General features: G+C 37.0%; 1 protein-coding gene across 2 annotated transcripts; it reads right to left on the minus strand.

Moving 5' to 3' along the window:
- Window positions 1–1,224: 1,224 nt before the first annotated feature.
- On the minus strand, window positions 1,225–20,762 carry AK3 (adenylate kinase 3). 2 transcript variants are annotated; one of them, XM_036238505.1, is made up of 5 exons: window positions 20,742–20,762; window positions 10,122–10,241; window positions 8,915–9,087; window positions 7,743–7,861; window positions 1,225–3,949 (listed from the first exon to the last, which is right to left on the minus strand). In XM_036238505.1, the coding sequence occupies exons 2-5, from the start codon at window positions 10,180–10,182 to the stop codon at window positions 3,829–3,831; spliced, it is 474 nt and encodes a 157-aa protein (XP_036094398.1). In that variant the 5' UTR covers window positions 10,183–10,241; window positions 20,742–20,762; the 3' UTR covers window positions 1,225–3,828. The 2 variants fall into 2 exon arrangements, with proteins under 2 accessions (XP_036094398.1, XP_015993836.1); XM_016138350.2 differs by lacking the exon at window positions 20,742–20,762 and adding an exon at window positions 20,289–20,514.
- Window positions 20,763–24,871: the final 4,109 nt, after the last annotated feature.

A 24,871-nucleotide genomic window follows, 5' to 3' on the forward strand; every position in this document is an offset into this window, starting at 1 on the left:
ATTCTTGTTTCATTTGATTAATATTCTAATAAAATATTTTTTAAATAGCTATCACTCCATTTATTCCCCGTTAATTCTGTCATTTTATCAGCAATAGTGGAGATAATACTGATTTAAAATTATTCTCCAAGAGAGAGATGGATAACATTTTCATCCAATTCCATTAGTGGGCTCTTTCAAATTTTGCCAATGAGTTTACAATGCTTATAACTTCTCTTTAAGAAAATTGGGTCTTCTTTCAGATTAGCATTCCTATTACTTTTTAAAAAGTGAATTAACATGCTGCCCAAAGAATATAAATCTAGGAAGTGGAAATGAAAATATAATGGGTTTAGACAAAGTTATCCTGAAGTTAACCTTGGGGTATTTTAAGAGAAAAATAAAAAGATGTCAATTTACTGTTCTCAAAGTCAATTCTTAAATTGATATGAGATAGAAATGTACTTGTTTGGGTTGAGGTCAGGCTTTTTATTTCAGTTCTGCCTCTATATAATACACATTTTAATAAGTTCCTAAAATGCTATGCATCCATTTTCCATCTGTAATAGATATGTATGTACTGTATCACCGGTTCGAGAAGCTGATTCATCTAATGAGTATTTGCTTGCTTACTATGTAAGCTAATGGGGGATGGGAATACAAAGATGAATAAAAGTTGATTATGAATTATCATCTGATGTCAAAACCATTCTCATAAACCTTGAAGAATTAGACTTGAGGTTTGATCTTTTTTAAATATGAAAATGATACAAATCCTCATATCTTTCACTTGTTTCTTTAAACAGCATGATTCTTCATCCTATTTACTCTTCAAACACTTATTTAGAATCCTTTGGTAAAATATGACATCATCAGATTGATTTACACTTTGGTAAAATCCTTCCGAAGTGCAATCTGGCCTGACAGTTTACTTGATGCTATATATATAGAAAAACGCATGACTGTTAGCTTAAAAAAGCAGGTAGAGTGGGGTATGAACTCTACATAAAGCACACTGGCTTTTTCCAGGAGCTTTAAGTAGACTATTTTGTGTTTTTTAAAGTTTTAAAACTAACTTCAAAATCACAGTCTTGGATTGCAAAGAAAGGAAAACTATTTCTGAAATTTACCAGTGTCTGGGAATATTTTCTTAAGAGTTTATTTGAGCCAAAAATGATGACATATGCCAGGGAGCAAGATCTCAAATGCTCCTGGGAATATTTTCTGTCAATGAAAAGACACAGCTTTTAAGGATGTTTTAAATACATATTTATTCTTGCTGTTGACTGCAAGTATTACAGCAATTAAATCTGAAGTCTGTAATTACCATGATTTGTTACAGATAAGTTTTGTCACAAACTGAGTACCCAAAATAATTTACTTTGCTGGAATGCCGTTGTAAATAACTGGGGGGAAAGTAGCTATGGGCAAGGGTTTAGAAAGTTGAGCCAGTATTTAACCTATTTCAAATATAATTTTGAAATAAAATTTCTGGCTGCTACTCTCACTTCCATTTCCCACAACACACCTCTGCTTATGAAAGGTGTACCAAAATAACTATTGTACTCCAGAAAACACAGAAATGGGTTGGAGTACTGTTCTCATTAGCTTTTAAGGCATAGTAGCTTTTAGCCATGCCATTCAGCACCAGACATATATCCATCTGGCACATAAATCATAATGATAGGCATTATGGCATTATGGGTTTTTTTGCAGGATGTACTCAGCTATGATAATGGTCATCAGAACCGCCTATGACATTAAGCATAAAACAAATTCTTTTTGCTTTAATGAAGGAAAAAAGTAATAGTGGAGGCATTTCCCAAAGTTATGGATGTATGTGCAAAACTGGGTTAAGTGTTTTGGGGATGAGGAGAGAATAGTCACAGGGATGAAGTCTTAATAGCCATGTTCTTCTAACCATTTTTGATTTTCAGATGTCCTAAGGGTGTCAAGAAGGCCAGTGTAGCTGCGTTACTACAGCAGGAGATAAAAGTATAGCATAAATAGAAGCCAGCCTGTGTACACTTTTTAAACAATTATTAGAAATCAGTTACTAATTCAGAAACTAGTGAGACTACAGGGCAGCAGGACAAAAGGTGGGACAGAGTGGGCCCTGTGATTACCAAGGAGAAAATAATACCCACAGTTCTAAAAATCAACTGTAATCTAATACCTTAATATTAATGTATGCCTGATAACATAGAGGTAATTGTTTAGTACACAACATTTTTAGAAAACACATAATATTGACATTCAATTCACACATTATAGAAAGTTTTGTAAAGAGTGGAATGTTTACTATAATCCTTTTTAAAAGCCTTGTTCCATTTTGACAGATCAATATTGAATTTTAAAAAATCAAAAGAAAGGAAAATAAGGTTTTTTCCCCACAAAATACATAAGAACCATTTACTGGCATTTGTCTTTTAAGTGCCTAGAATAAAACAGGCAAAATTTTCAAAGGCAGTTAATAATAGCTTGTACAGGGACCTGTTTCATTTGATTTGGCACCAAGTAATGTGAAAGTAAATATGCCACTGAATATATAGTCAGGTTTCTCTGCCTCTCTGCTCCCACTCTTTTTACCAGGCCATAGTACATAGGCATGCATCCCTGTTGCCCCACTAAGGAATCAAATCATTTTGTTTTTAAAATGGCTGCTCAGGTTACATTTACCAGCAAAGTTCTTTACCCTTAAGATATGACAACAGTGAATGCTAGCCAGTGTCAACTTCTTTGATTAGGAATAAACTCCTTCAGTAAACTAGTTTCCTGGTCCTTTTTAACCTGTGATATAAATCTTTTTTTTTCATTGCCATACCTGTTTACTAATTATGATTGTTATATTTGTCAAGGTAATTTTATCCAGGCAAACCTGATCTATTTCTATTTCCTAATGACACAGCATGCTTGCTTTACCTAGTACCACAGATTTTTTCTTTGTGTGTGTGTACTTTCATATACTGTTCCTCAAGGCAGATCACACATTTTGATTGGAAAGAGAAACTGGCAAGTAGATCCTAAAGCATATCTCTTAACCTAAGTAACATCTGAAAACATAGGTCTTTACATTTTCCATTGAAAATTCAACTTTGGTGCTTTTTCAAGAACGTATAATGTCCATTTCTTACATAAATCATATCCCTCAGTACACATGTATTTTTAAAAGAAAACAAGTCATAGGAAATTAATACTTTCTTATATGTTAATTGATACAGTTTTATAGCAAATTGAAATATCTGAGTAACCTGAAGTTATGCTTAACAACAAAATAAATACAACATATATGACTAGCTTATAAATTTCTTAGTGTAGAGGCAGTAGTGATTTTGCATCCTAAAACTAATCTTAAGTCCAGTTGCTTTTCTTCTGGAATTTTATAGACATAGTGTCTCACAAAACCATGTGTCACAGTGCTAGAGATGTTTTTTCAGCATCAGTCTAAGCAAAAGCCTCTGACGAGATACTTTTCTCAAATGACATGGAATTTTTTTTTTCCAGAAAAATACAGAAATTTTATAAACCACTTACTCTTCTGAACAAAAGTTAGATTACTACCAATTTCTCTTTTATTCTCCAAACAATTTTTCAAAAGTTTCATTAGACATCTCTGATACTTTTGAATTATGCATCCTTAGAAGATAACTGGATAAAACACACTAGATGATTTCAAAAGATGAATTTCAGTATCTGACTTATTTGGCACATCCTTAATTTCCAGAATAAAATCAGTAGAAATGATTCTAACATTTTCAAAGAATTCATACATGTCAGAGTCTGAGGGCAAGGAGCTTCTTAAATGTTCAGATGAGGAGCTCTCATCTTATTAGTCATACGCACTTTTCCTCATGGAGTAACTGATGCTTTTTGGTTTACTTGTGGAACTTTTGTTTGTAGGAAAGCATATACATAAGGCCATATCTTGTTGGTTTCTGTTCCAGAGAATGTTTCCAATACCCCTTTCTTCCTAAAAGTGACAAAAACAAAAAACATAGGCCTCAGTCTTCCTAATAAGCTTTTTCAAAGTGACTCTTAAAGAAAATAATGTTGATTTAGGAGCCTCAGTAAATGTAGGTATCTGTTATCAAGAGAGAACGGCACTTGGCTGGCACTGGAAAACCTAGATTTTAGTTTCAGTTGTACCCTCTGGGTTACCAAAATGGTTACTTAAAAATAGCATAATGTCTTTCTTTAGCAGATGTTTCTTATCAAGAAAATAGTGGGAATTACTTAAAATAATAATCTATTGAACATTAATTTATTGAACATGAACTAAGTACTTTATATATAATAGTTCATTTAATCCTTTCTATAGTTCAAGTTTCCTTATTTTTCTGATAAAACTGTGTGTTAGAAATGTAAAGTAACAGCCCAAATCACCAACGTTTCTAAACACAGGGCCTGCCAGACACCAGGACATCTCTTGGCTTTTTTCGTCTACTACCCATTTGCAAAACAGCTGTCTAATACTTGATAGTGCTTCCTTCTTTTCACCTAGGTTTATTTTTTCCTCTATGCTACTCTTCTGAGTTTTAGGGAAAAGGCAAATAAAAAGTATTATATTTATTGTGTTTCTCCATTTCTCACCAGGAAGATCTGTCTGACTTGTCACCAGACCAGCAACCAAAGTCTATTTACCCCAGTTTTCTGGGGATAAAATAAATGGTGAGGAGAATCAGAATCCTGGGGTTGCTTTTCAAGAGGCACGGATTCCCTAAACAGATTTTGGTACTCTACTTGCTTACCCTCCTCTTCCAACCCACTCATACACACTGGCTTACTGGCTGTATAAAGAGCAACTGAGGAACTCTGGTTTATTCTTTCCATAGACAGGATCTATCATGCCTCTGCAACATTTTCACTAAGTTTTCAGAGCTTTCACTGGGGACAAATGCATTCCTTTCTCAATTCCTCATAAAATTTGTCACAGTTAAGACTAACTTAAATAATTCCCACTATTTTCTTGGTAAGAAACATCTGCTAAAGAAAGACATTATGCAAATACAGTATTTTTGCACATTTGAACTGTCTTGCTTCTAAATTCATAGCCATCTTGTAAAGCTTTCAAGAGAACAAGCTTTTTACCAGCTATAAGCCTCTAGAAGAGCTACTTTAAAATCAAGCCAATGTCACAAGTGGGTAAACTGCTGAGGGCACAACTACAGGCATCTATTCGTCCTAAAGCTGTACTTTGGATGAAAATTTGTCATTTTAACTTCTATGTAATAAAATGGAACCAGCTTCAACTATCGGTCCTCTAAAAAGAGCATCATGTTTGTAAAAAGAGATCTAATTACTCTATGAATGTCCCACAGCTGAGTTTTAAAAAAGCAATGCTTGACATGGACAATAGACTAGTGGTTACGAGAGAGTGGGGGGGGAGGGGAGGTAGGTTAAATGGGGACAAATATGTGGTGACAGAAGAAATCTAACTATGGGCAGTGAACACACAATGCAATACACACACACACACACACACACACACACACACGCCTTACTGTTGAATTGTACATCTGAAACTTACTAGATTTCGTTAACCAATGTAACCCTAATAAAAAATAAAATTATTTCTAAAGTAAAAAATAGATGAAATTAGTCTCGAAATCAGAATTAAAAATTTAACAAAATGTTTAAACCATTAAAAAAAAAAAACAATGGTAACTATCGCCAGGATTATTGCAAACACCACTTTTGAGTTTTTGGTTAAGTCCAACCCTAGTGCTATGTGTGGAAGTTTGGAAGGAAAAAGCTTCAGACAATGGTAAGAGGTAGCCAGAAGCCTAAAAATGTAGGGTATCTCCTAAGATAGGGACCCGGGTCATTCATTTCATCTCTGCAGCCTTCCCCAACTTCCCACTTTTTGATAGAATCAATCCCTGCTTCCACTGCATTCAGTGATTACCTTTATTAATAGCCTTGCAGTGTTATCAGCCAAACAATGTGTTCATCCTTCTTCTGGCTAATTTTAAGTGAAAAACAAACCCCTTTTTGGGAAACAACTTCTTCACCATGAGAAACTGGGTCCATGAGATTTGGGTGAGACTGTCCCTACTTCTCAGCTTTGAGAATGGACATGAGCTAATCAGTGCCAACTCCAGGATTTCTGCTGACAAAGAGGCTCTCTTTTCTGCTAGGTTAACTAAACTGGTCAGGTAAGCTGGAGAGTTGAGGCATGATAACACTGATTAAACACCTAGACCCAGCATCTACTTTTGGACTTCTTAGTTACATAGCCAACAAATTTCCCTTTTGCTTTGACTAATGTGAATTAGGTTCCCGATTAATGTAAGTGCATTATATGATAACTATTGTTTACCCAGCTCTCTGCCTTACTCACAGATAGGTGAGTTTCTTGGCGTTTGGCAGGGACTGGGTCTAATAATCTGTGTGGACCAAGGGCCTAGCATAGTGTCAACAGAGTAATAGCTAACAGTGATTTAATAGTGCCAGGGCTGTTTAAGTCTTTACATGGATTCTCTCAATTTCCTTCATAACCATATAAGTAGGTACTATTTAATATTGCTCTGATTTTACAAATGAAAACTATGTGGCACAGAGGTTGAATACCTTGCCCAGGGCTATGGTGTTGGCAATCCGCAGAACCAGGCTCATTATACCAATCACAAAATTATAGTAAGAGCTACTGCAGAAAGTGAATCATCAACTCTCTTATAATTTTACCCTCCAGAAACAACTATTAAAACAGTTTGCAGACAATTGCTTTGGATTTCACTGCACACTTACCCTATTTCAGTAACAATAGCTGATAATTATAAAGTGCTTACTATGTCAGAAACAATTAGAGTTACACATATTAATTCTGTTCTTCAACCCTCTACTCTCACCTTCATTTTATAGAGGAGGATACAGGTTAAGGCCGAGTTAATAAATGGTAAGCTGAGATTTGAACTTAGGCAGTCTGGCACCAGAGTCTGTGCTCTAACTGCAACACTATACTGTACTAACACTGAATCATCATTCAGTAAGTGAATGAATGAAAGGCAAGGGGTTGTGATCAATCCTCTGTGAGGAGAAGGAAAGGAAACTGCATTGTTTCTTAGCCTGAGTCAAATATTAACTCAGTATAGATCCCATATTTGTTGTGTAGTATGAGTTCTCTGAAGAGCAGACAAAACTATGTTACAACATAAGCTTTTAAAGATTATTAGATAAATAAATGATCCGAGGATTGGTTGCCATTTGAGTCTTATATGCTATATAGTATCCTCCACAGGCATTAGGTTTGCCTCCCATTCATTCATTCCAGCCCTCCCTTCACCAGACAGCAGAGTCTGGGTGAGAATGACCCACTCCCAGCTTCAGGTGTGGACTAATCAATGTACTCCCTCCCATCCCAGTGACTAGTTCAGGAATGGGCAGTAACCTAGGATTAAAATGGCCAGTGCAGGGCATTCCCTGACCACGGTGGCTGTTCAAGTTGGCTCAGAATGCAGGATACTCGAGGCTTTTGTTCAATGGGGGAAAGGTTACTCTTCATGAAAGGGCTGTTTCTGGCAGCTATCTATAAGAAGCCTAAGGACAAAGACAACACAAAGCTGACAGAATCAGACCTAGGGGCGACTGATGCCTGACCTATCTTCTGGACTTCTCTGTTGCACTAATAAATTTCCTTTATTATAAACCAATTTGAATGAGATCTTCTGGTATTTAAGCATTTTAGCAGTAAATAACAGATACTCAAAAAAACTGCCTTTAGTGCTTCATCCTGCAAGAGAAGTTCTGAAAAACGATAGACTCACTGGTAGTATTTCAGGACAGGCTCTGTTTCAGTTTCATAAGCCTTCAGTCTTTTGACAACCGTCTCTGGTCTATCATCCTCACGCTGAATGAGAGGCTCTCCAGTCAGATCGTCAATGCCCTAAACAGGAGTTAAAATGGGCTGGTATCAAATATCTTATTTTTGAAGGATATGTTTATGAGCAGTTACATTAGTTTTAAACAGACATCATCTCTACCAAACACACAAATGGGCTTTTTAAACAGAATCAAATTCAAACCCAGAGCATTACAATGTAGAGCCCCATAAGACCCCAGGATCACTTCCACAGTGTTAGTCACCTGCTTCTTAGAGTACAAGATTTTCTAAGCAGCCTCTAAATAATGTCATATTGTGGATGAAAAAGGAGTTCTATGGAAAGTAACTTCACTGATCTTAAATTCCTAACTGGGCAGGTCATGGTGGGTAGTCACCCCCAGGCATATAACTTCTTTAGTAAAAGGTTTATCTTTGCTTGAATCAAGTACTGTCCATTGTTTCTGTACATCTAGGTTAACACACCTTTCAAGTATCTCTTTTCAGAGCCCTCAGACCACTCTCAAGAGAGCACACAATCTTGTTAACTATCCTATAATCCAATCTCCGACTTACTTTCTCTTACCTTCGCGTAATCTTCCTTATGTTCCCTCCTTAATTCAAAATGCATAACAGAAGCTGCAAACTGCTATTCTAAGAGGCATTTTTCTCATTCTGTTGAGATTTTGCTTCCAGGCATACCCTCTGTTTGGCTCAAATGAATCTTTATAGTAATTCTCTACAGGTTTGGACATTCTTATGTTGACAAACATATATGCAAAAAGAGTCAGCTACAGACTAGGACTCTCAACTGTAAGCCCTAAGTAAACCAAGGTGTCCCTAATCTCTATTGCCCCAACTCCTAACATACTCCCTGGCACAGAAGGAAATCAATAAATGCTTTTGAAGGAATGACAAACCCCTATTATTCCTGGGGACGCCTTTACTAACAAGCTGAATAGACTAGCGAAGTTGACTATACCAAGCAACCTGAGATTATCCCCTCAGAAGTTTTGATCAGGCAGGATTTCCAAGGTCATAAAACTTCTGTCTGTGAGGGCAAGAGGACTCAGAGACAGTGTGCTGTGTGGAAGGCCGTGTCGTACCACAAATACTCACCACAGTTTTGGGAGGGTTGAACTCCATGTTGTAGACTCGCCCACTAGCTGGATGAATCCAGCGCGCAGTAAGGCGTTGCTTAATGACCTCGAAAGGCACGTTCAAGTTAATCACTGTGTCTATCTGATAATTTCTATCCAGGGCTTCTGCCTGAGGAAGTGTCCTTGGAAAACCTTAACAAATTAAAAAAAAAAAAAAAAAAGACAGAAGGAAGGAGGGAGGGAGGGAAGGAAGGAGAGAGAGAGGGAGGAAGGGAGAGCGGGAGGGAGGGAGGGAGGAAGGAAGGAAGGTAGGTAGGTTAGGAAGGGAAAAAGAGAGGGAAGAAGAAAGAGAATTAATGTTGAGCAATCTGAACAAAAGCAGTAACACTAGGCAGGCTGATCACAGCTGCAAGGCAACTGTGATAATTTTTGTTTGTCATGACATGAATGGAATTTCATTTGTCATCTTGACTGGGCCACGGGGTGCCCACATATTTGTTCAACATTTTGGGTGTGTCTGTGAGGGTGTTTTTGGATGAATTTAACATTTAAATCAGTAGGCTGAGTACAGCAGATTGTTCTCCCTAAAGTGAGTGGGCTTCATCTAAACTATCAAATGCCTGAATAGAGCAAAAGGGCTGATCCGCCCCCGAATAAAGAGGCTGTTCCTCCCACCAGACTGCCTTGGAGCTGGGACATGGGCTTTTTCCTGCATTCGACTCAAACTGAAACGTCAGCTCTTCCCGGGTCTCAAATCTATTGGCCTTTAGACAACATCATTTGCCCTCCTGGATCTCCAGGTTAGCAACTCACCCTGGAGATCCTGGGACTTGTCAGCCTCCATAATCATGTGAGCCTTCCTTATAATGAATGTTTCTCTCTTTAGAAACTAAAAATCAATTGGTCCTCAAGTTTTTTTTTTTTTTTTTTTTTTTTTTTTTTTTTTTTTTTTGTGGTGAGCCACCCTCCCGATAAAATATTCTCAACAGAGGGGAAAGAACTAAAGTCACATTTGAAGGAGTTTAGAAGTCATGCAGTCCACTTCCCTCCTTCCGTTTGGATAGAAGCGGGCACAGAGATGACTGGCCCAAGGTCTCAGGTGGTCAGTGGCAGAATGCAGGCTCTTTGTCCACCATTTGTGATGTCTGTCTGTAGCCCATGAAATGCTCACTCTCCTGCCAACACATCATTTTAGGCAGCTGAAATGCTCACAACACTTCACTTACCATCCAATAGCCAGCTATACTGGGTGAGATTTTTCAGCTCATGAAAGGCCAGCCGAGTCATGACATCATCTGGGATGAGCTTCCCTTGTTCAATGAAAGTCTTGGCTAACACACCAATTTCTACCACAGAATGAGGGGAAAAAGCAAATCAGCAAGTACATCTGTTTTATCCCATTCCAGGTTTCCTGAAAGTGGTTGCCCAAAGACCTCTGGAGAGCACACTAATATGAAAATGTGCATTGATTTTTGTGATAAAAACAGAGGTTACAAAATAATCTATGCCTATTTCAAATTTGTTATTACATAAAGTATATAAATGTATATGTATAGACAGAAAAAATAATGGAAAGCTATAGACAAATATGTTAATAGTAGCCATCTCTCTGTGTGATAGAATTATGTGATTTTGTTTACGTATTTGCACTTTTCTGTACTTTTAAATAAGAACTTGAAATAGCCATTATTTTTAAGTGGCTCAATTTAAGTGCTATAGAAACTTTCTAATCTTCTAAAATAGATGCTGCTGTTACAGCTCAATTTTGACAAGATTAGCACTGTGATCATATTACATTTTTATTAATAAAAAACCCTAGGAAAGAATTTATGAACAACCCAAAAATATCCATAACTATGCCATTCTTATGCAATAGCATTTTAATTTCCTCATCATCTCTTACCAAACTATATACATTCAGAATTGTAATGTCATTGTAATCTCTGTATATATAATTTTGTGTTCTTTTCTCACTTAGCATTATTTTGTAAATATTTTTCAGTGATTTTATACAGTCATTTTTGGTAACTATATAATACTCCATCAACATACATCCAATATGATATATAAAATATACTTTATCACAGCAGTACTGGTGGGCATTTAAATTATTTAAACTAGAACTGGTTTTTCTCTATTGCTGCTTTTAAAAATCTAACACTTTTTTTTCTTCTATTTTTCTTTTTCTTTTCTCTTTTTGTATTCTGAATTACTTCTGATTGATAAATTCCCAAGAGTTAGATTGAAGGGGCAAAGTATATGACTGTTTTCATAATTCTTGACATGAATTACCATACTGACTTTGGAGTAGATTCTAAATTGTCAAACTTATAAAACTTTAACTGCCTAAACACTGGCTGCCATGTGACAGGTGTGCTGCTAGGGTTTACAGATCGTATCTAGAAGAGGGCCTGAGTTCCAAGAGATAGCAGTAAGGACTCACTAAAATAACCTATTGGGAAGGTCCACATACTTAATATGTGTGCACCTCTCTGTCCCCAGGCTTTTGACCACTGCTCTGAGGAAGTAGAGCTCAACCTCATCAACAGTGTTTGGGGAAGAAAATGTAAAAATTTGCTCTCCTTCAAAGATGAGTCTCTAAAACTGGTATTGGTCCCTTCCTCACTTCTCACTCATCAGGCCAAGCCCTCTTCTAAACCTTCAATTACTGACAATAAATGGATTGAGATGATGAGACTAACCTAAAAAGTACTTAATTTCAAGCCCTCTTCTAAACCTTCAATTACCGACAATAAATGGATTGAGATGATGAGACTAACTTAAAAAGTACTTAATTTCACCCATATATTTTCTTAAGAACAGCCTTGCTACTCTGCTCTTGCTACTTCTGTTCAACCTTGTACTAGAGATGGTAGCCAGGGCAATCAGTCCAGAAAAAAAGAAATAAAAGGCATCCAAAAAGGAAGAAGTAAAAGGACCCCTATGTGCAGATGGCATGATCTTGTATATAGAAAATCCTAAGAAATCCACTAAAAACTATTAGAACTAATAATGAGTTCAGCAAAGTTATAGGGTACAAGATCAGCATAAAAAAATTAGTGATGAACAATCTAAAAATGAAATTAAAAAAGCAATTCTATTTACAATTGCATCAAAAAAAAAAAACAAAAAAACTTTTAATAAAATAAATAATAAAAAAAACTTTACCAATACACTTTTCTTAAAAAGTACGAAACTGGAAATCTGAGAACTATAACATTGTTGAAAGAAATTAAAGAAGACCTAAGTGGAAAGACATGTAATATTCATAGATTAGAAAAGTTAATAGTAAGATGGTAATACTCCTTGAAAATGATCTACAGATTCAATGCAATCCTACCAAAATCCCAGCTAATGTCTTTGCATAAACTGACAAATAGCCAAAACAATATTGAAAAAGAAGAACAAAGTTGGAGGACACACCTCAGAGTTCAAAACAGCAATCGAGACTGTGTGATACTAAGGAAACACATATATAGATTAATGGAACAGAATTGAGAATCCAGAATAACCTTACATTTATGTTCAATTGATTTTTGACAAGGACTCCAAAAACAATTCAATGGAGGAAAAATATTCCTTTAAAGAAATGGTGCTGGGACAACTGAATAGACATACCAATTAATAAAGTTAGACTTCTACCTCACACGATAGATAAAAATTAACTCAATATGTATCATAGACCTAAATCTAAGAGCTAAAACTACAAAACTCTTAACTGATTTTCATTAAAATTATAAACTTTTATGATTCAATGAATACCATTACAAAAGTGAAAAGACCATCTACTGACTAGAACATTTTTGTAAATCATATATTTGATAAGGAATTTGTATCTAGAATATGTAAAGAATTCTTATACCTCAACAATAAAAAGACAACCTATTTTTTAAAATGGGCAAAGGGTCTGAATACAAAAAGGAGATATATAAATGGCCAATAAGCACATGAAAAAAATGTTCAAAATCATTAGTCATTAGGGAAGTAACAAATGGAAAACACAATGAGATACCACTTCACACTCACTAGAATGGCTGTAAACAAAAATACAAATAACAAGTGTTGTCAAAAATTAAATTGAAACCCTCATATGTTCTCGTTAGAATTTTAAATAGTGTAACCAATTTGGAAAAGTATGGCACTTTTTCAAAAGGTTAAACAGTTACCATATGACCTAGTAATTCCACCCGTAGGTGTACATGTGTGTCTACACACATTCACACATACACACACACATATATATCTATACACGTGTATATACATATGTATATGTATATGTCTGTGTATGTGTATGTGTATGTGTATATGTATATCCACATATATATACACTCAAGAGAAATAAAAACATATCCACACAAAAATGTCTATATGAATGTTCATAGCAACATATTCACAATAGCCAAAAACTGGAATGCTCAAATATCCATTAAGTGATGAATGGATAAATAAAATGTGATCTATCCACACAAAATTATATTAAGCCATAAAAATAACTGAAGTACTTATACATGTTACAAAGTGTATAAACTTTGAAAATATGCTAAGTGACAGAAGTCAGATACAAAAGACATGTATTGGTTCATTCCATTTAAAGGAAATGTTCAGAATAAGCAAATCTATAGAGACAGAGGAAGATTTCTGGTTGTCTAGGGCTGAGAGCTATGAAGAAAAAATAGGGAGTGTCTGCTAATTGGAATAGGGTTTCTTTTTGAAGTGATAATATGAAACACTGAACCATATACTTTAAAAGGAAAGATGAAAAATGCCCAGTGAGCAAAACAAAAAAGGTCATTTATAATCCCATCGCTACTCAGAAATAATTATTGTTGAAACTGATAATATAAAAAACTCCAAATATTTTAAGTTTTGTGAAAGGATATAGTCTCAGGCATAGTCTAATAATCTTTTTCACTTATCACTAACAACTTTATGTGATAAAGTTATATATGTTTATATAAATAAACATTTGTCCATAATAGTTTCCTTTATTGTTTCCATTGGAGTTTATTTAAAAGAAAAACGTGATTCAACTCTCTATGTCAAAGTCTAAGCAGTTTATTATGTTTCCAATTTTTACCCCCTCCGAAAATTATATGTAAAGACTCTTTTCCAGTATGTTCTTTGAACATTCAGTTAATTTTTACTCCTTTGATTGCCTATAATTTAATATTGTGTCTGAACAGATGCTTCATAAAAATACTATTTCCCTTTGAATTCCAAAATTAACAAATTTGGGAGCTTCCACACCTATGAAACACAACAGCTAGTTTAAAAGTTAAATATTCAAATAAGCTAATATTCTACAAAGTTAAAACACCACGAAAATATAAACGGAAGGTTAGATGAAAATAGGGAAGGTTAAAAACAGCTTTTAATTTTAAGGATAATAATCAGAAATTTTAAAACATAGAGATATTAATCTGAGTTATGAGAGTTTGTATTATACAAAAATCCATTTGTAATTCTATATCTCCTCTTAAAATCTGGTCATTCTTATAACATTACCCAAACCAACTACACTTCATATCTGAGTGAGCTCTCAACAATTTGTTTGAGTAGCTATGAAGTACAAAAGACGGCCTGACCAAACTCTAAATAACAGTTGTCGTTTATATGTGCCAAGAGAAAGGGCTACAGAGAATTAACCCGGTTCTTGCCAAAATTACTTTTAGCATTGTTATATAATAAAATACATAAAACTTTAAAAACACGTCAAAACTACCAGAAAGACAGGAAATGAGTTAAATGATAGCTTTATACCCAAACAAGGGTATTAAAAAAAAAACTTTTCTCAACTAATAAAGACTCAAGTCTACATAGTGGTTAACTCTGAGGGGGGCAAGAAGGAAGCCCCAAAAGTACTCGCTTTCTGCCTGGTGGAGCATAAATGGGCATTCATTTTATTCTTCTTCTAACCACACACATAAATTATAATACCTTCATGCATGGGATATTTCACAAGAATTATATTGAAAATAAAAACTACCCTCGACCATTGATCCTCCCTCCAACCATCACCCAGTGAAGCACATAGAGTTCCCATCCAGGTCTATACTCTTCCCTTCCCTGCTCTGTTTCGGGATAAACTCTCATGAAGAACTGAAAAAAGGCCTTGGGTTTAGCCTCATCTTATCTCTGCCCTAACTCCCTCCCCACCATTCCCACCCAACCCTGAAACAATGGCCCCCGCCCCCAGAAAGGAGTTCCATGTACTCTGGATCCTCCTAGCCTTTGTACGAGCCTCTCTCTCCTCACTGCCACCTGATCTTTTATTCATCTTTCAAGATACATCCATCTTAAAGGGCCCTTCGTAGTGAGGTGTCATTCAGTCTCCAAAGCAACCAGAAGTTCCTCTTCTGGACTTCCATGTCACCAACTTGTCTCTGTTGGTGCACTTATCACACTTCTGAAACTATCCTGTTTATGTATAACTGTATCCCCCCATCTACACCAAATCTGTACGTTGAAACCCTAACCCTTAATATAGCTGTATTTAGAGATAGGACCGTTAAAGAGGTAATTAAGGTTAAGTGAGTTCATAAAGGTAGGGCTTTAATTTAATCTGGTGTCTTATAAGAGGAAGAGACACCAGGAATGGCAACAGTGCAAAGGCCATACGAGGACAAATTGCAAAAGCAGCTCCTTGCAAGCCATGAAGAAGGGCCACACCAGAAACCAACTCTGCTAGCAACTGGATCTTGGACTCCTAGCATCCAGAACTATGAGAAAATAAAATTCTGTAGTCAAGCCACCCAGTCTGTGGTATTCTGTTATGGCAGCCTGAGCAGACTAATACACATGGCCATTTTCCCACCTCCCCTCACTCCTACATTCCAACTGTGGGTACCTCCAAGTAAAATATATTTGTCTCTGTACCTCCAGTACCTAGCATGCATTAGGTGTTCAATGGACCCATAGATAGATTGGATGCATGGATGAATGGATGGATGAATAGATGGAGAGATGAGCTTCCTCGACTTGCCTAGATTCTACCCATGGAAGTTTAAAAAGCCTAACTTGTTTTGTTTTTAAAAATCTAACAAGCCTACTTTTTTTTGGTATGATAGTATCAGGTTCATCTTTTTCAAATGGTCTTTAAACTATTTCAACAAACTTCAGTGCACCCCTAAAATAACAGAAAGTGGGGAAACCACCCACATGTCCATAACTCATGAATGGATAAACAAAATGCAGCATATCCATTCAATGTAATATTATTAGGCAATAAAAAGGAATGAAGTACAAATACATACTATAACACGGGGGAGCCTTGAAAACATTGCGTTAAAAGATGCCAGGCATAAAAGACCACATATTGTATGATTCCATTTGCATGAAATGTTCGGAATAGGCAAATCAATAGAGACAGAAAATAAATTGGTGCTGCCAGTAACTCAAAGTAGGGTCGAGTGGGAATGACAGTGACTGCTAAATGGGTATGAGTGACTGTTTTGGAGGGTGATGAAAATGTTCGAAAATCAATTTTGATGATGGTTGTATAACTCTGTGAATACAGTAAATTCACTGAGTTATAAACCTTAAATGGGTAAATTATATATGTAAATTATACCTCAATAAAGCTGTTAGAAAAAAAGAAATGGGCAATCTTTATGAAAAGCAATACTGTTAAAGGTCCAGAACAGTATGTACAGTTTGCTATCATTTGTATAAAAAAGAAAAAAAAAAAACAGAAGAATGAGCAAAAGGTTCTATGTGCATGGAATAGTTTTGGAAGGATCTTTTACTAAATGTTTTATATTTTTTAAAATTCCACACAATGTAAATGTATTATTTATTATAAATGAAATTTTTTGCCATTATAAAAATAATTTGCTTTACTATAAATATTCTAATTAGGCAGACCTATGCTGCAAATGTGTAATAATAAAAGTTTGTTATATATACAGAATCTTGGGAGCTGACAGAGGCTTTGAAGATTATCTACTTCCTCAACTTACAGATGAGAACAAATAAAGGGCTAGCCATCCGGTCCAGGGTTACATCTTTGAGAAGCACTAAGCTGCAGTGCCATTTCTCGAACTTTGGCAACCTTACAATTTCTGCCATAGCTGAACGATTATTTTCTATATACTTTTCTTTAAAGTGATTCAGCTTTTTAATAAGCTATAATGTTCATGAAATTCAAAGTTTGGTGTGCTAGTTGTTTTTGAAATACACTTTCAAATGAAGTAAAAATTTTTCATTGGTTTTTAAATTTGAATTTTACTTTTGAGATAAAATTTTGTCTACCTAAAATTATCTCATAAACCTCGAGATTTGGGAGATGCTGCATAATGGAAAGAGTATTTTAATTAGGACACAAGGAGACCTGGGTGTTCACCCTTGTCCCCTAGTAACTGCTATATATTGTGGAGCAGGTTCTTTAACCTCTCCCGAACTGTTTACTCATATTAAACGAGAGGGCTGAACTAAGGTCTAAGGGTCAAACTCCAGTTTCCCGACCCCAAGGCCCCATGGTAGAGTCTACGGTTACTCCAGGTTTGGGACTGTCAATGGGTTGCCTCATGTTGCCAGTGTCTTTATCACACCCACTGGGATAATTTTAAACTTTAGCTATGAAATACAGCCGCGGATTATAAAATAACCTCATGATATGGTTGTTGCAGAGTAAATTGGCAACATCCTTCTATAACACTATTTGATAGTATCATTTAAGCAGAGATGCTGCCAAATGTTCATGTATAGGGATAATCATAATAGTATTCGTTATACCAAAGAGTGTTTAAGAACATAAATGTCTGATAACAGGAAAATGTTTTAATAGTTGTGCAATCTTGACGAAACTAAGTATCATTTTAAAGACTGCTTAATGATGTGTGAACATGCTCACGGTAAGTGAGAAAAAAGGTTTCTAAGTAATAATTTAGAATATAACAAAATTGCAAATACATATAAATGCAACAGAAAAAATATATATAAGAAAAAGCAGCAAATTATAATTGTCTCTAGGTGGTAAAACACAGAGGATTTTAATTTTCTTTTTTACATTCTCATGACATGTTTTTCTTCATAATATTCTTAATATCAAAAAAAAATTAAATAGTATTTTTAAATAAACAATTATACCTCTCTTTTTGCTCTGATCCTGTGGGAAACATCCACTCCATTCACGAATATTTATTAAGAATATATTCTTAGTCCTGAGATAGAGAACATCTGTAATAACAATCTCATAACACTTCCCTAAACTACATTTTCTGTTTTCCTTGTTAAACAATTGCCTGTAAAGCCTCCAGTAAGAGCAGATGCCTGAGACAAGTTGAATCTCGATGATCCTCTCCTTCCTGTAGCCTCTCTTTTCATGTTATGAAGCTCAAAAGAGGACAGCAGGCATGTCATCGAATGTTAAGGATAAACAAAGAGCATTGTTTCTAAAGTTTTTAAAATTTTTAGTTATTGGCTTTATATTTATTTTTTTAATGTTTTGTGTTTTCACAAATTAATGTATCCTTAACTCTTCTCTGGAGGTATTCTCTACCCACACAGTTATGAGTCACCACTTAGTTATTTTTCAGAGAATCACTTAATGATTCTCTATTCCTCTCCACTTGGGACAACCTTACCCCAATTGGGTGCAGTACTGGAGACTGTTTATTATTACCTAAATATTTTAATATGTTGCATCAAGAACACTTAGCAAAAGCAGCAAACAATTTAACCTTTTGAAGAGGCTTAATTACAAAATACTTTTAAAAAATGTTTTTAAAGATCAATGTTAGAACAAAAATGAAGGTAGTAATTCACCAAACCAGGGGCTGAACCAATGAACTTTGAGAGACAATCTAAAGACACTAGGGTGGTTCTTTTTTTCATTTAAATGTCACTATTTTGAAACAAACAAAGCCTCATCTAGAAATAACCTATATGCTTATCAATAGGGGATCAGTTAAATAAATCATAGTAGATTCAGTAAACAGATACCTATACAAACATTAAAAGAATGAAATAGGTGTCTGTTTTTATGTGGAAAGATATCCCAGATATAAAGTGAAAACACACTGGTGCAGAATACATATATAGTTAACATATTACATTTTTAAAAAGCATATACATATACATATAAATAAAGCTTATACATAAATTTCTAAAAGGAAATACATGACACTGTTCCCCTCTGACAAATAGAACTGAGTCTGGTCACGAGAAGAGGTTTTATTTTATGTATTTCCGTACTGTTTCCAATCCTTTTTTTTTTTCTTTTACCTTGTGCAGGCATTACTTCTATAATTTTTTAAATTTTATTTTATTTTATATTAGTTTCAGGTGTACAGCACAATGGTTAGATATTCATGTAATTTACAAAGTGACCCCTCCCCCATTACTCTAGAACTCCCCCTGGCACTACACACGGTCATTACACTATTATTGACTATTCCCTATGCTGTACTCCACATCCCCATGACTGTTTTGTAACTCATTTGTACTTCTTAATCCTGTCACCTTCTGCAAATTGGCACAGCCACTATGGATATTTATCAAAATATGGGTAGCTATAAAAAAAAACCCTCAAAACACTAATTCGAAAATATTTATACATCTATCTATGTTCACAGCAGCGCTATATATAATAACCAAGATACAGAAGCAATCTAAGTGTCTATCAACAGACGATTAGATAAGGAAGTTGTGGTACTTCTATAATTTTTAAAAAGGAGCCCCTCACCCTGTCGTTGACTTTTGGTAAACAGCTTTCTTAAGATATAATTTACATAACATGAAATCAACCCATTGTAAAGTGTAGAGTTTGTTGACTGGATTTAGTGCTGAGTTATAAGAATTTATTTGGCATGAGAAACAAAACAGTCTTTCAGTTGGACCACGCACAAGAATAGCCTTCGTGTCTTCAGAAATCTCTTGGGGTATGGAAGATCTAAGCCAACTGTGTGACTGCAACGAGAGTAAATAATGCTCGGCCTTCAGATTGTAGGGGAAAGGTCAGAACCAGAAAATCCCACAGTTTACCACTCCGCCCTCCAGGGAAAAAATTAAAAAAGGTAAAAAGAAAGAGCAAACAATTCTCTAGGCACCGGGGCGCATGGAGAATAAGCCAGTTAGATGGATCCCTAGGAACATCTGTGACTCGGGCTGGACATGCCTCTCAAATCCAACTGATTTCCTTTCACCTTGGAACTTCGAACGTGGCCTAACTGCCTAGTTCCTTCCCCAAAAAAACCTGTCTGAAGTGGTCCAAGGAGGTCAGAGGTTTCGGTGAGCAGTCAGTTGCTCAACAGCCCGAGGTTTCACCCCTGGGAAGCGGGAAAGTAAATGCTGCACCCGCATCCCCCGGACGCGCATCCTCCGCCCCGGCCCCTTCGCCTGCAAATCCCAACCCGAGCAACAGCGCACTGCACCGCTCCACCACGGGGTCCCACCTGTGCCCCGAAGTATGTTGTCTCGGAGCAGATCTCCGCTGGAGAGGTGCTTCAGCTCGAAGTGTTTGGTGATGCGCGACGACACAGTGCCTTTGCCGGAGCCGGGCGCCCCCATGATCACGGCGCGCAGCAGCCGCGCGGACGCGCCCATGGCCGCAGGGAGAGGCGCGGGGGGCGCGGACGGCGGGGCTTCGGCCTGGCTGCGCGCTCACGCGACTCCGCGGCGCCGGGCCGGCTGGCAGCGCTGCACGTAGGCGGCCGCAGCGCCTAGGCGCTCCCGGAAGTGAGGCGACAGCCACCGGGGCCGCCCCTCCCGCGCCCGGCCCGGCTGCAGCGCCCGCCCCTTGGTTACCCAGAGCTTCCCCACCACCGGCCGCAGCCCCTTGGACACGCCTGCGAGCCCCTGGGCCGCCGGGCAGCCACCTGCGCCCCGCGCACCTCCTCCCCACCCACCTGTTTCTGTCTGCTCCCTTCGGCCGTCCCTCTGCACCCTCTTTACGCTCCTCCGCCACCCGGGCACACCCACCCCGCCGAGGCCTGCTCGTCGACCCCTGGTTGGCCCCCTTCTTCCTCAGACTCAACCCTGCGTCCCGTCAGTGCCCCGCCCTGTCCTGGCGAGCAGACCGCGCCGCGCGCGTGCTTTCTTGAAAACTGCGCGCCCCTCTCTATCCCTAGCTGCCGCTCCGCGCGGTGGTTACCTGATACCATCCTTCCCTATCACACCCCAACATCTTCGCACCTCTCGCCCCTCAGTCACGTCAGGTGCTGTCCTGCCCAGTCCCAGCCAGATAGACCGCGCCCCCTCCGTGCCCCTCCAAACCTCTGTGCCTTCCTCGCCACCACCCGTGCCCCTCCGCTCTCCAGAGTCACCGCCTCACCCTATCCCTCACTGTGCTCGGCTCCACTCCTCCTCCCCCTCCTCTGCTGCTGAGCGACTTTAAAAGGACCTCTCCCTCCTCTCTTGCTTTCGCGCTGACTTTTAAGGTATGTGTTTCTGTGTAGAATCACAGGTAAAAATGCTGTCCTCATTTCACAGGAGAGGAAACCCAGGTGAAATTGAGTAAGGACCTCTAAACCACTCGTCCGTTGAATTGTGTCAATAGAAGTCACATTTTCACATCTTCAGATTCAAAAGTAGCTATTACTTCACTTAGCAAAGCCTAAAAGTACTGGCTCTTCCTCAGGCTCCATTATTTGCTTTCGTCAAGGAATTGATTCCATAAATATTCATTCAGGACTTACTATGTGCCAGATATTGTTCTAAGGGGCATGGGAAATGCTGTAATGAACGAAATTTTTACTCCTTGGAATTTAAAGTCTAGTGGTGGACGCAGATCATAACAAGGAGAAGAATAAATGAGTAAGATAATATGAGATAGTGCTATGAACAAAGTGATAGAATGTGTGAAAGTGTGGCTGGAGACTATTAGACCCCATGATCTGTAAGGCTCTGAAGAAATGGGGTTTGCACTGAGTACTGAATTAGAAGATGGAAAGAGAGCAACACAAGTAAAAGGAAAGGCCCTAAAACTGAAGGTTTGGTAGGTTCCAGAGTAGAAACACCAGGCAAACATTTAGTACCTATTTCCTATGTAAAAAGGCCATGGAAGATAAGTATGGAGTTGTTACAAGTAATGTGTATAAAGTACAATGCCAGCTACAGGGTAAGCACACAATAGGTTTATTCATTCTTATCATCAGTTCTTTGTGCTAGGACACTATGCTAAGGCAGAAAGAAAGCCCTGTGAAAATAAACACAGTGCCATCCTCCTCAGAGGCTGCCAAGTGAGTAGCCCAAAACTGCTTGCAATTTCAAAGACAGAAATTATTTCAGAGAGGAATGGTAAAGGAAAGCTTGCTCCCTGGTGAATCTGATCTGGATGAATGGATTTAATATGTAGATGTGCAATACTTAGGAAGAAATATAACAGCTCATACATATTCATTACTAAGAAAGAATGAAGATCAATTAAACATTCAGTTCACATAGTCAGAAAAAGGGCATCGAAATAACCCAAGGAAAGCAAAGGAAGGAATTAGGTGAAGAAAAAATATAAACGAAAGGATAAGAAAACTTAAGAAACAGAACAGAAGAATGAAAAAGTCTGCACAAGTAGAAGTTACGAAACAATGGAAAACCTGAAGATGTAGGGGAAGTACGTCTAATCTCCAAAGCTGGAAACACTTGAGGTTTTAGTTACAAAAGAGACCTGAAAGAAAATCCTGCAGAAATTTGGCTTAAAAAAGAATGTTCAGATAAACAAAAATAGCTGAGAAATCATCATGTCATTGGGGAGGAAAAGCTGAGTGTTGTGGTCACATCCGACAGGCACCATAAAATGCCAACTAACTGCATCTTTGCTAAAAGTTTGTTGATTACAAATGAGTAACTGCCAAGCTGTGGGAAATCTCCTAGCAACTGCATTTCACCACACATAGGTATTTGTGTGGGTGGGTTATTCACTGTTTAACTTGCTCTAGTAGTAAAGACACTGAATTCAAATTAATATATCAGAAAGTGTGAGTCAAGAAGAGATTTAAGAAGTGCTTGTATGTTGGGACTTGCCCTTTAGAAATCCTAAAGAAGCCAGGATCTAAAGAAGCCTGAGATAGAAGACCATGTGGAGGGAGGCCCAGCTGTCCAAGTCCAGACATTCCAGCTGAGCTGCCAGTTGTGGCCATATGAATGAACCCATGAGTAGGTGGATTAGAGAGTAAAGAATTTTTCCCTGAGCTACTTGAAGAACAGAATTGTCATTAACTGAGATTGAAAAGACTGTAGGAGAAATAGGTTTGAGAAAGAATATTAGAGTTTTTTTGTTTTTGTTTTTGTTTTTGTGGTAAGTTCAGTTGGAGGTGCCTTTGGGACATTAAGAAGGAGTTAATAAGGAAGCAGTTAGATGTACAAATTTTGAATATATAGTAGAGATCCAGGCCGGAGATGTTTGTATATTTAAATATACGAGATAGTATAAACTCATGAAGCGAGCTTAAATGAGAGGAAAGTTGGGAAGAAAACGGGTGAATGTGGTATCATGGAAATCAGTTGAATGTGTTTCAAGGAGAGAGTGATTAAATTAGTTTAATTCTGCTGGTAGGTAGGACTAAGAACTGAATGAAAATTATTTCTAATTGTAAAAAGAAAGAAACCTGTGAAATTATTTTCCAATTACAATGTACAGGTGAAAAAATTCTGAGGATCGTTTTGACCAAAATCCCATAGCTATTCAGCAACTGAATTAGTGATTTTAAAAAATGCTAGATGAAATATAGAAAATGCTTTCTCTGAGAGGAAGCTTCTGGGAGTAGAATTTAAAATGTCTAGACCAAGGATATTAGGAGAAAAAGAAAGAGAAGGTCTAGACAAAAATGGGAGAACAGAACAGAGAAGGCTGAAGTCAGAAAATAAGAGGCCATATTTTCAAAACACTTTGCCAAAGCAACAGAAGAGGCAGCTTTAGAGCTAAGACAATTTTATTATAACATTCATTTAAAAGGATAAATATACAAGAATATCTAGGAAAGGCCTGAAAAAGAAGAAAATGAGCAAAGGCTAGCCCTGCCAGTTAGTAAAATATTATAAAACCAGTATAATAAGAAGATGGCATTGACACACGAATACGTAGATCAATAACAAAGAGTAGAAAATCCAAATATAAACCTAACTGCATCTGGAAATATAATGTATGATAAAGGGGGCATCTCAAAGCAATGGAGAAGGAGACCATCTTTATATATAGTGTTAGGGTAAGTGCATAGCCACTGGAGAAAGATACAATCATATCTGTTTCTCCACAAAAGATAAATTCCAAATAGATCAAAGATTTAAATTAAAAAAACAATAATAATGAAACTAAGTAAATACTAGAAGAAAGTATGAGCAGATTCCTCCATAACCAAGGAACTGGGAAAACTTTTCTAACTAACTCAAAATCCAGAGGCAATAAAGGAAGACTAAAATTTGGATTATACAAAACAACAACAGAAACAACAAAATATTTTCATAACAAAACATAACCAAAATAAAAAGACAAATTACAAACTGGTAAAGAAATAGTTCCAATTTATATTATAGACAAAGGATTAATGTCCATCAGTGTGTTTTGGTGGGGAAGGTACAAAGGAGCCCTGATTTATAGCATTTGCCAATTACCATGGGGTAAACACTCTCACCACAGCAGGTTTTAAGTTGCCAAAAGGACATAATCTGGACCAACATGACATCAAATGGCTCACAAAATTCCTGAAAATTTAACAATCAGCACTTGTAAGCCAGCACTACCCAGTTTAACACACCACTGTAAATGTTCTGAATACCTAAAGTACTTAAAAAGATAGAGAAGAAAGAAAAAAAAAAGAAATGAAAATAAAAGGCCCTTAAATATATGAAAAGTTGTTAAATCATACTTATAATAAATGCAAATTAAAACTATAATGAGATACAAATTTTCAGCTACCAGATTGGCAAAAGTTTGACAACATAATGTATTGACAAGGTAGTGAGAAAAACAGTCACTCATATTTTGCTAGTGGGAATGCAAAAATGGATAATTCATGGAGAAATAAATTTGGCAATATCTAGC

Source organism: Rousettus aegyptiacus, unplaced genomic scaffold (assembly GCF_014176215.1).
Source record: "Rousettus aegyptiacus isolate mRouAeg1 unplaced genomic scaffold, mRouAeg1.p scaffold_m13_p_3, whole genome shotgun sequence".
Lineage (NCBI taxonomy): Eukaryota > Metazoa > Chordata > Mammalia > Chiroptera > Pteropodidae > Rousettus > Rousettus aegyptiacus.

Bases quoted from the DNA above. Each gene is read 5' to 3' on its own strand.
- AK3 (XM_016138350.2), bottom strand. From the start codon at position 20,439: ATGGGCGCGTCCGCGCGGCTGCTGCGCGCCGTGATCATGGGGGCGCCC. The intron at 9,088-10,121 runs GTAAGTGAAGTG...TAATTTGTTAAG, and splicing joins GTATAGCTGGCTATTGGATG to GTTTTCCAAGGACACTTCCT. The intron at 7,862-8,914 runs GTGAGTATTTGT...ACTCCTGTTTAG, and splicing joins TCAACCCTCCCAAAACTGTG to GGCATTGACGATCTGACTGG.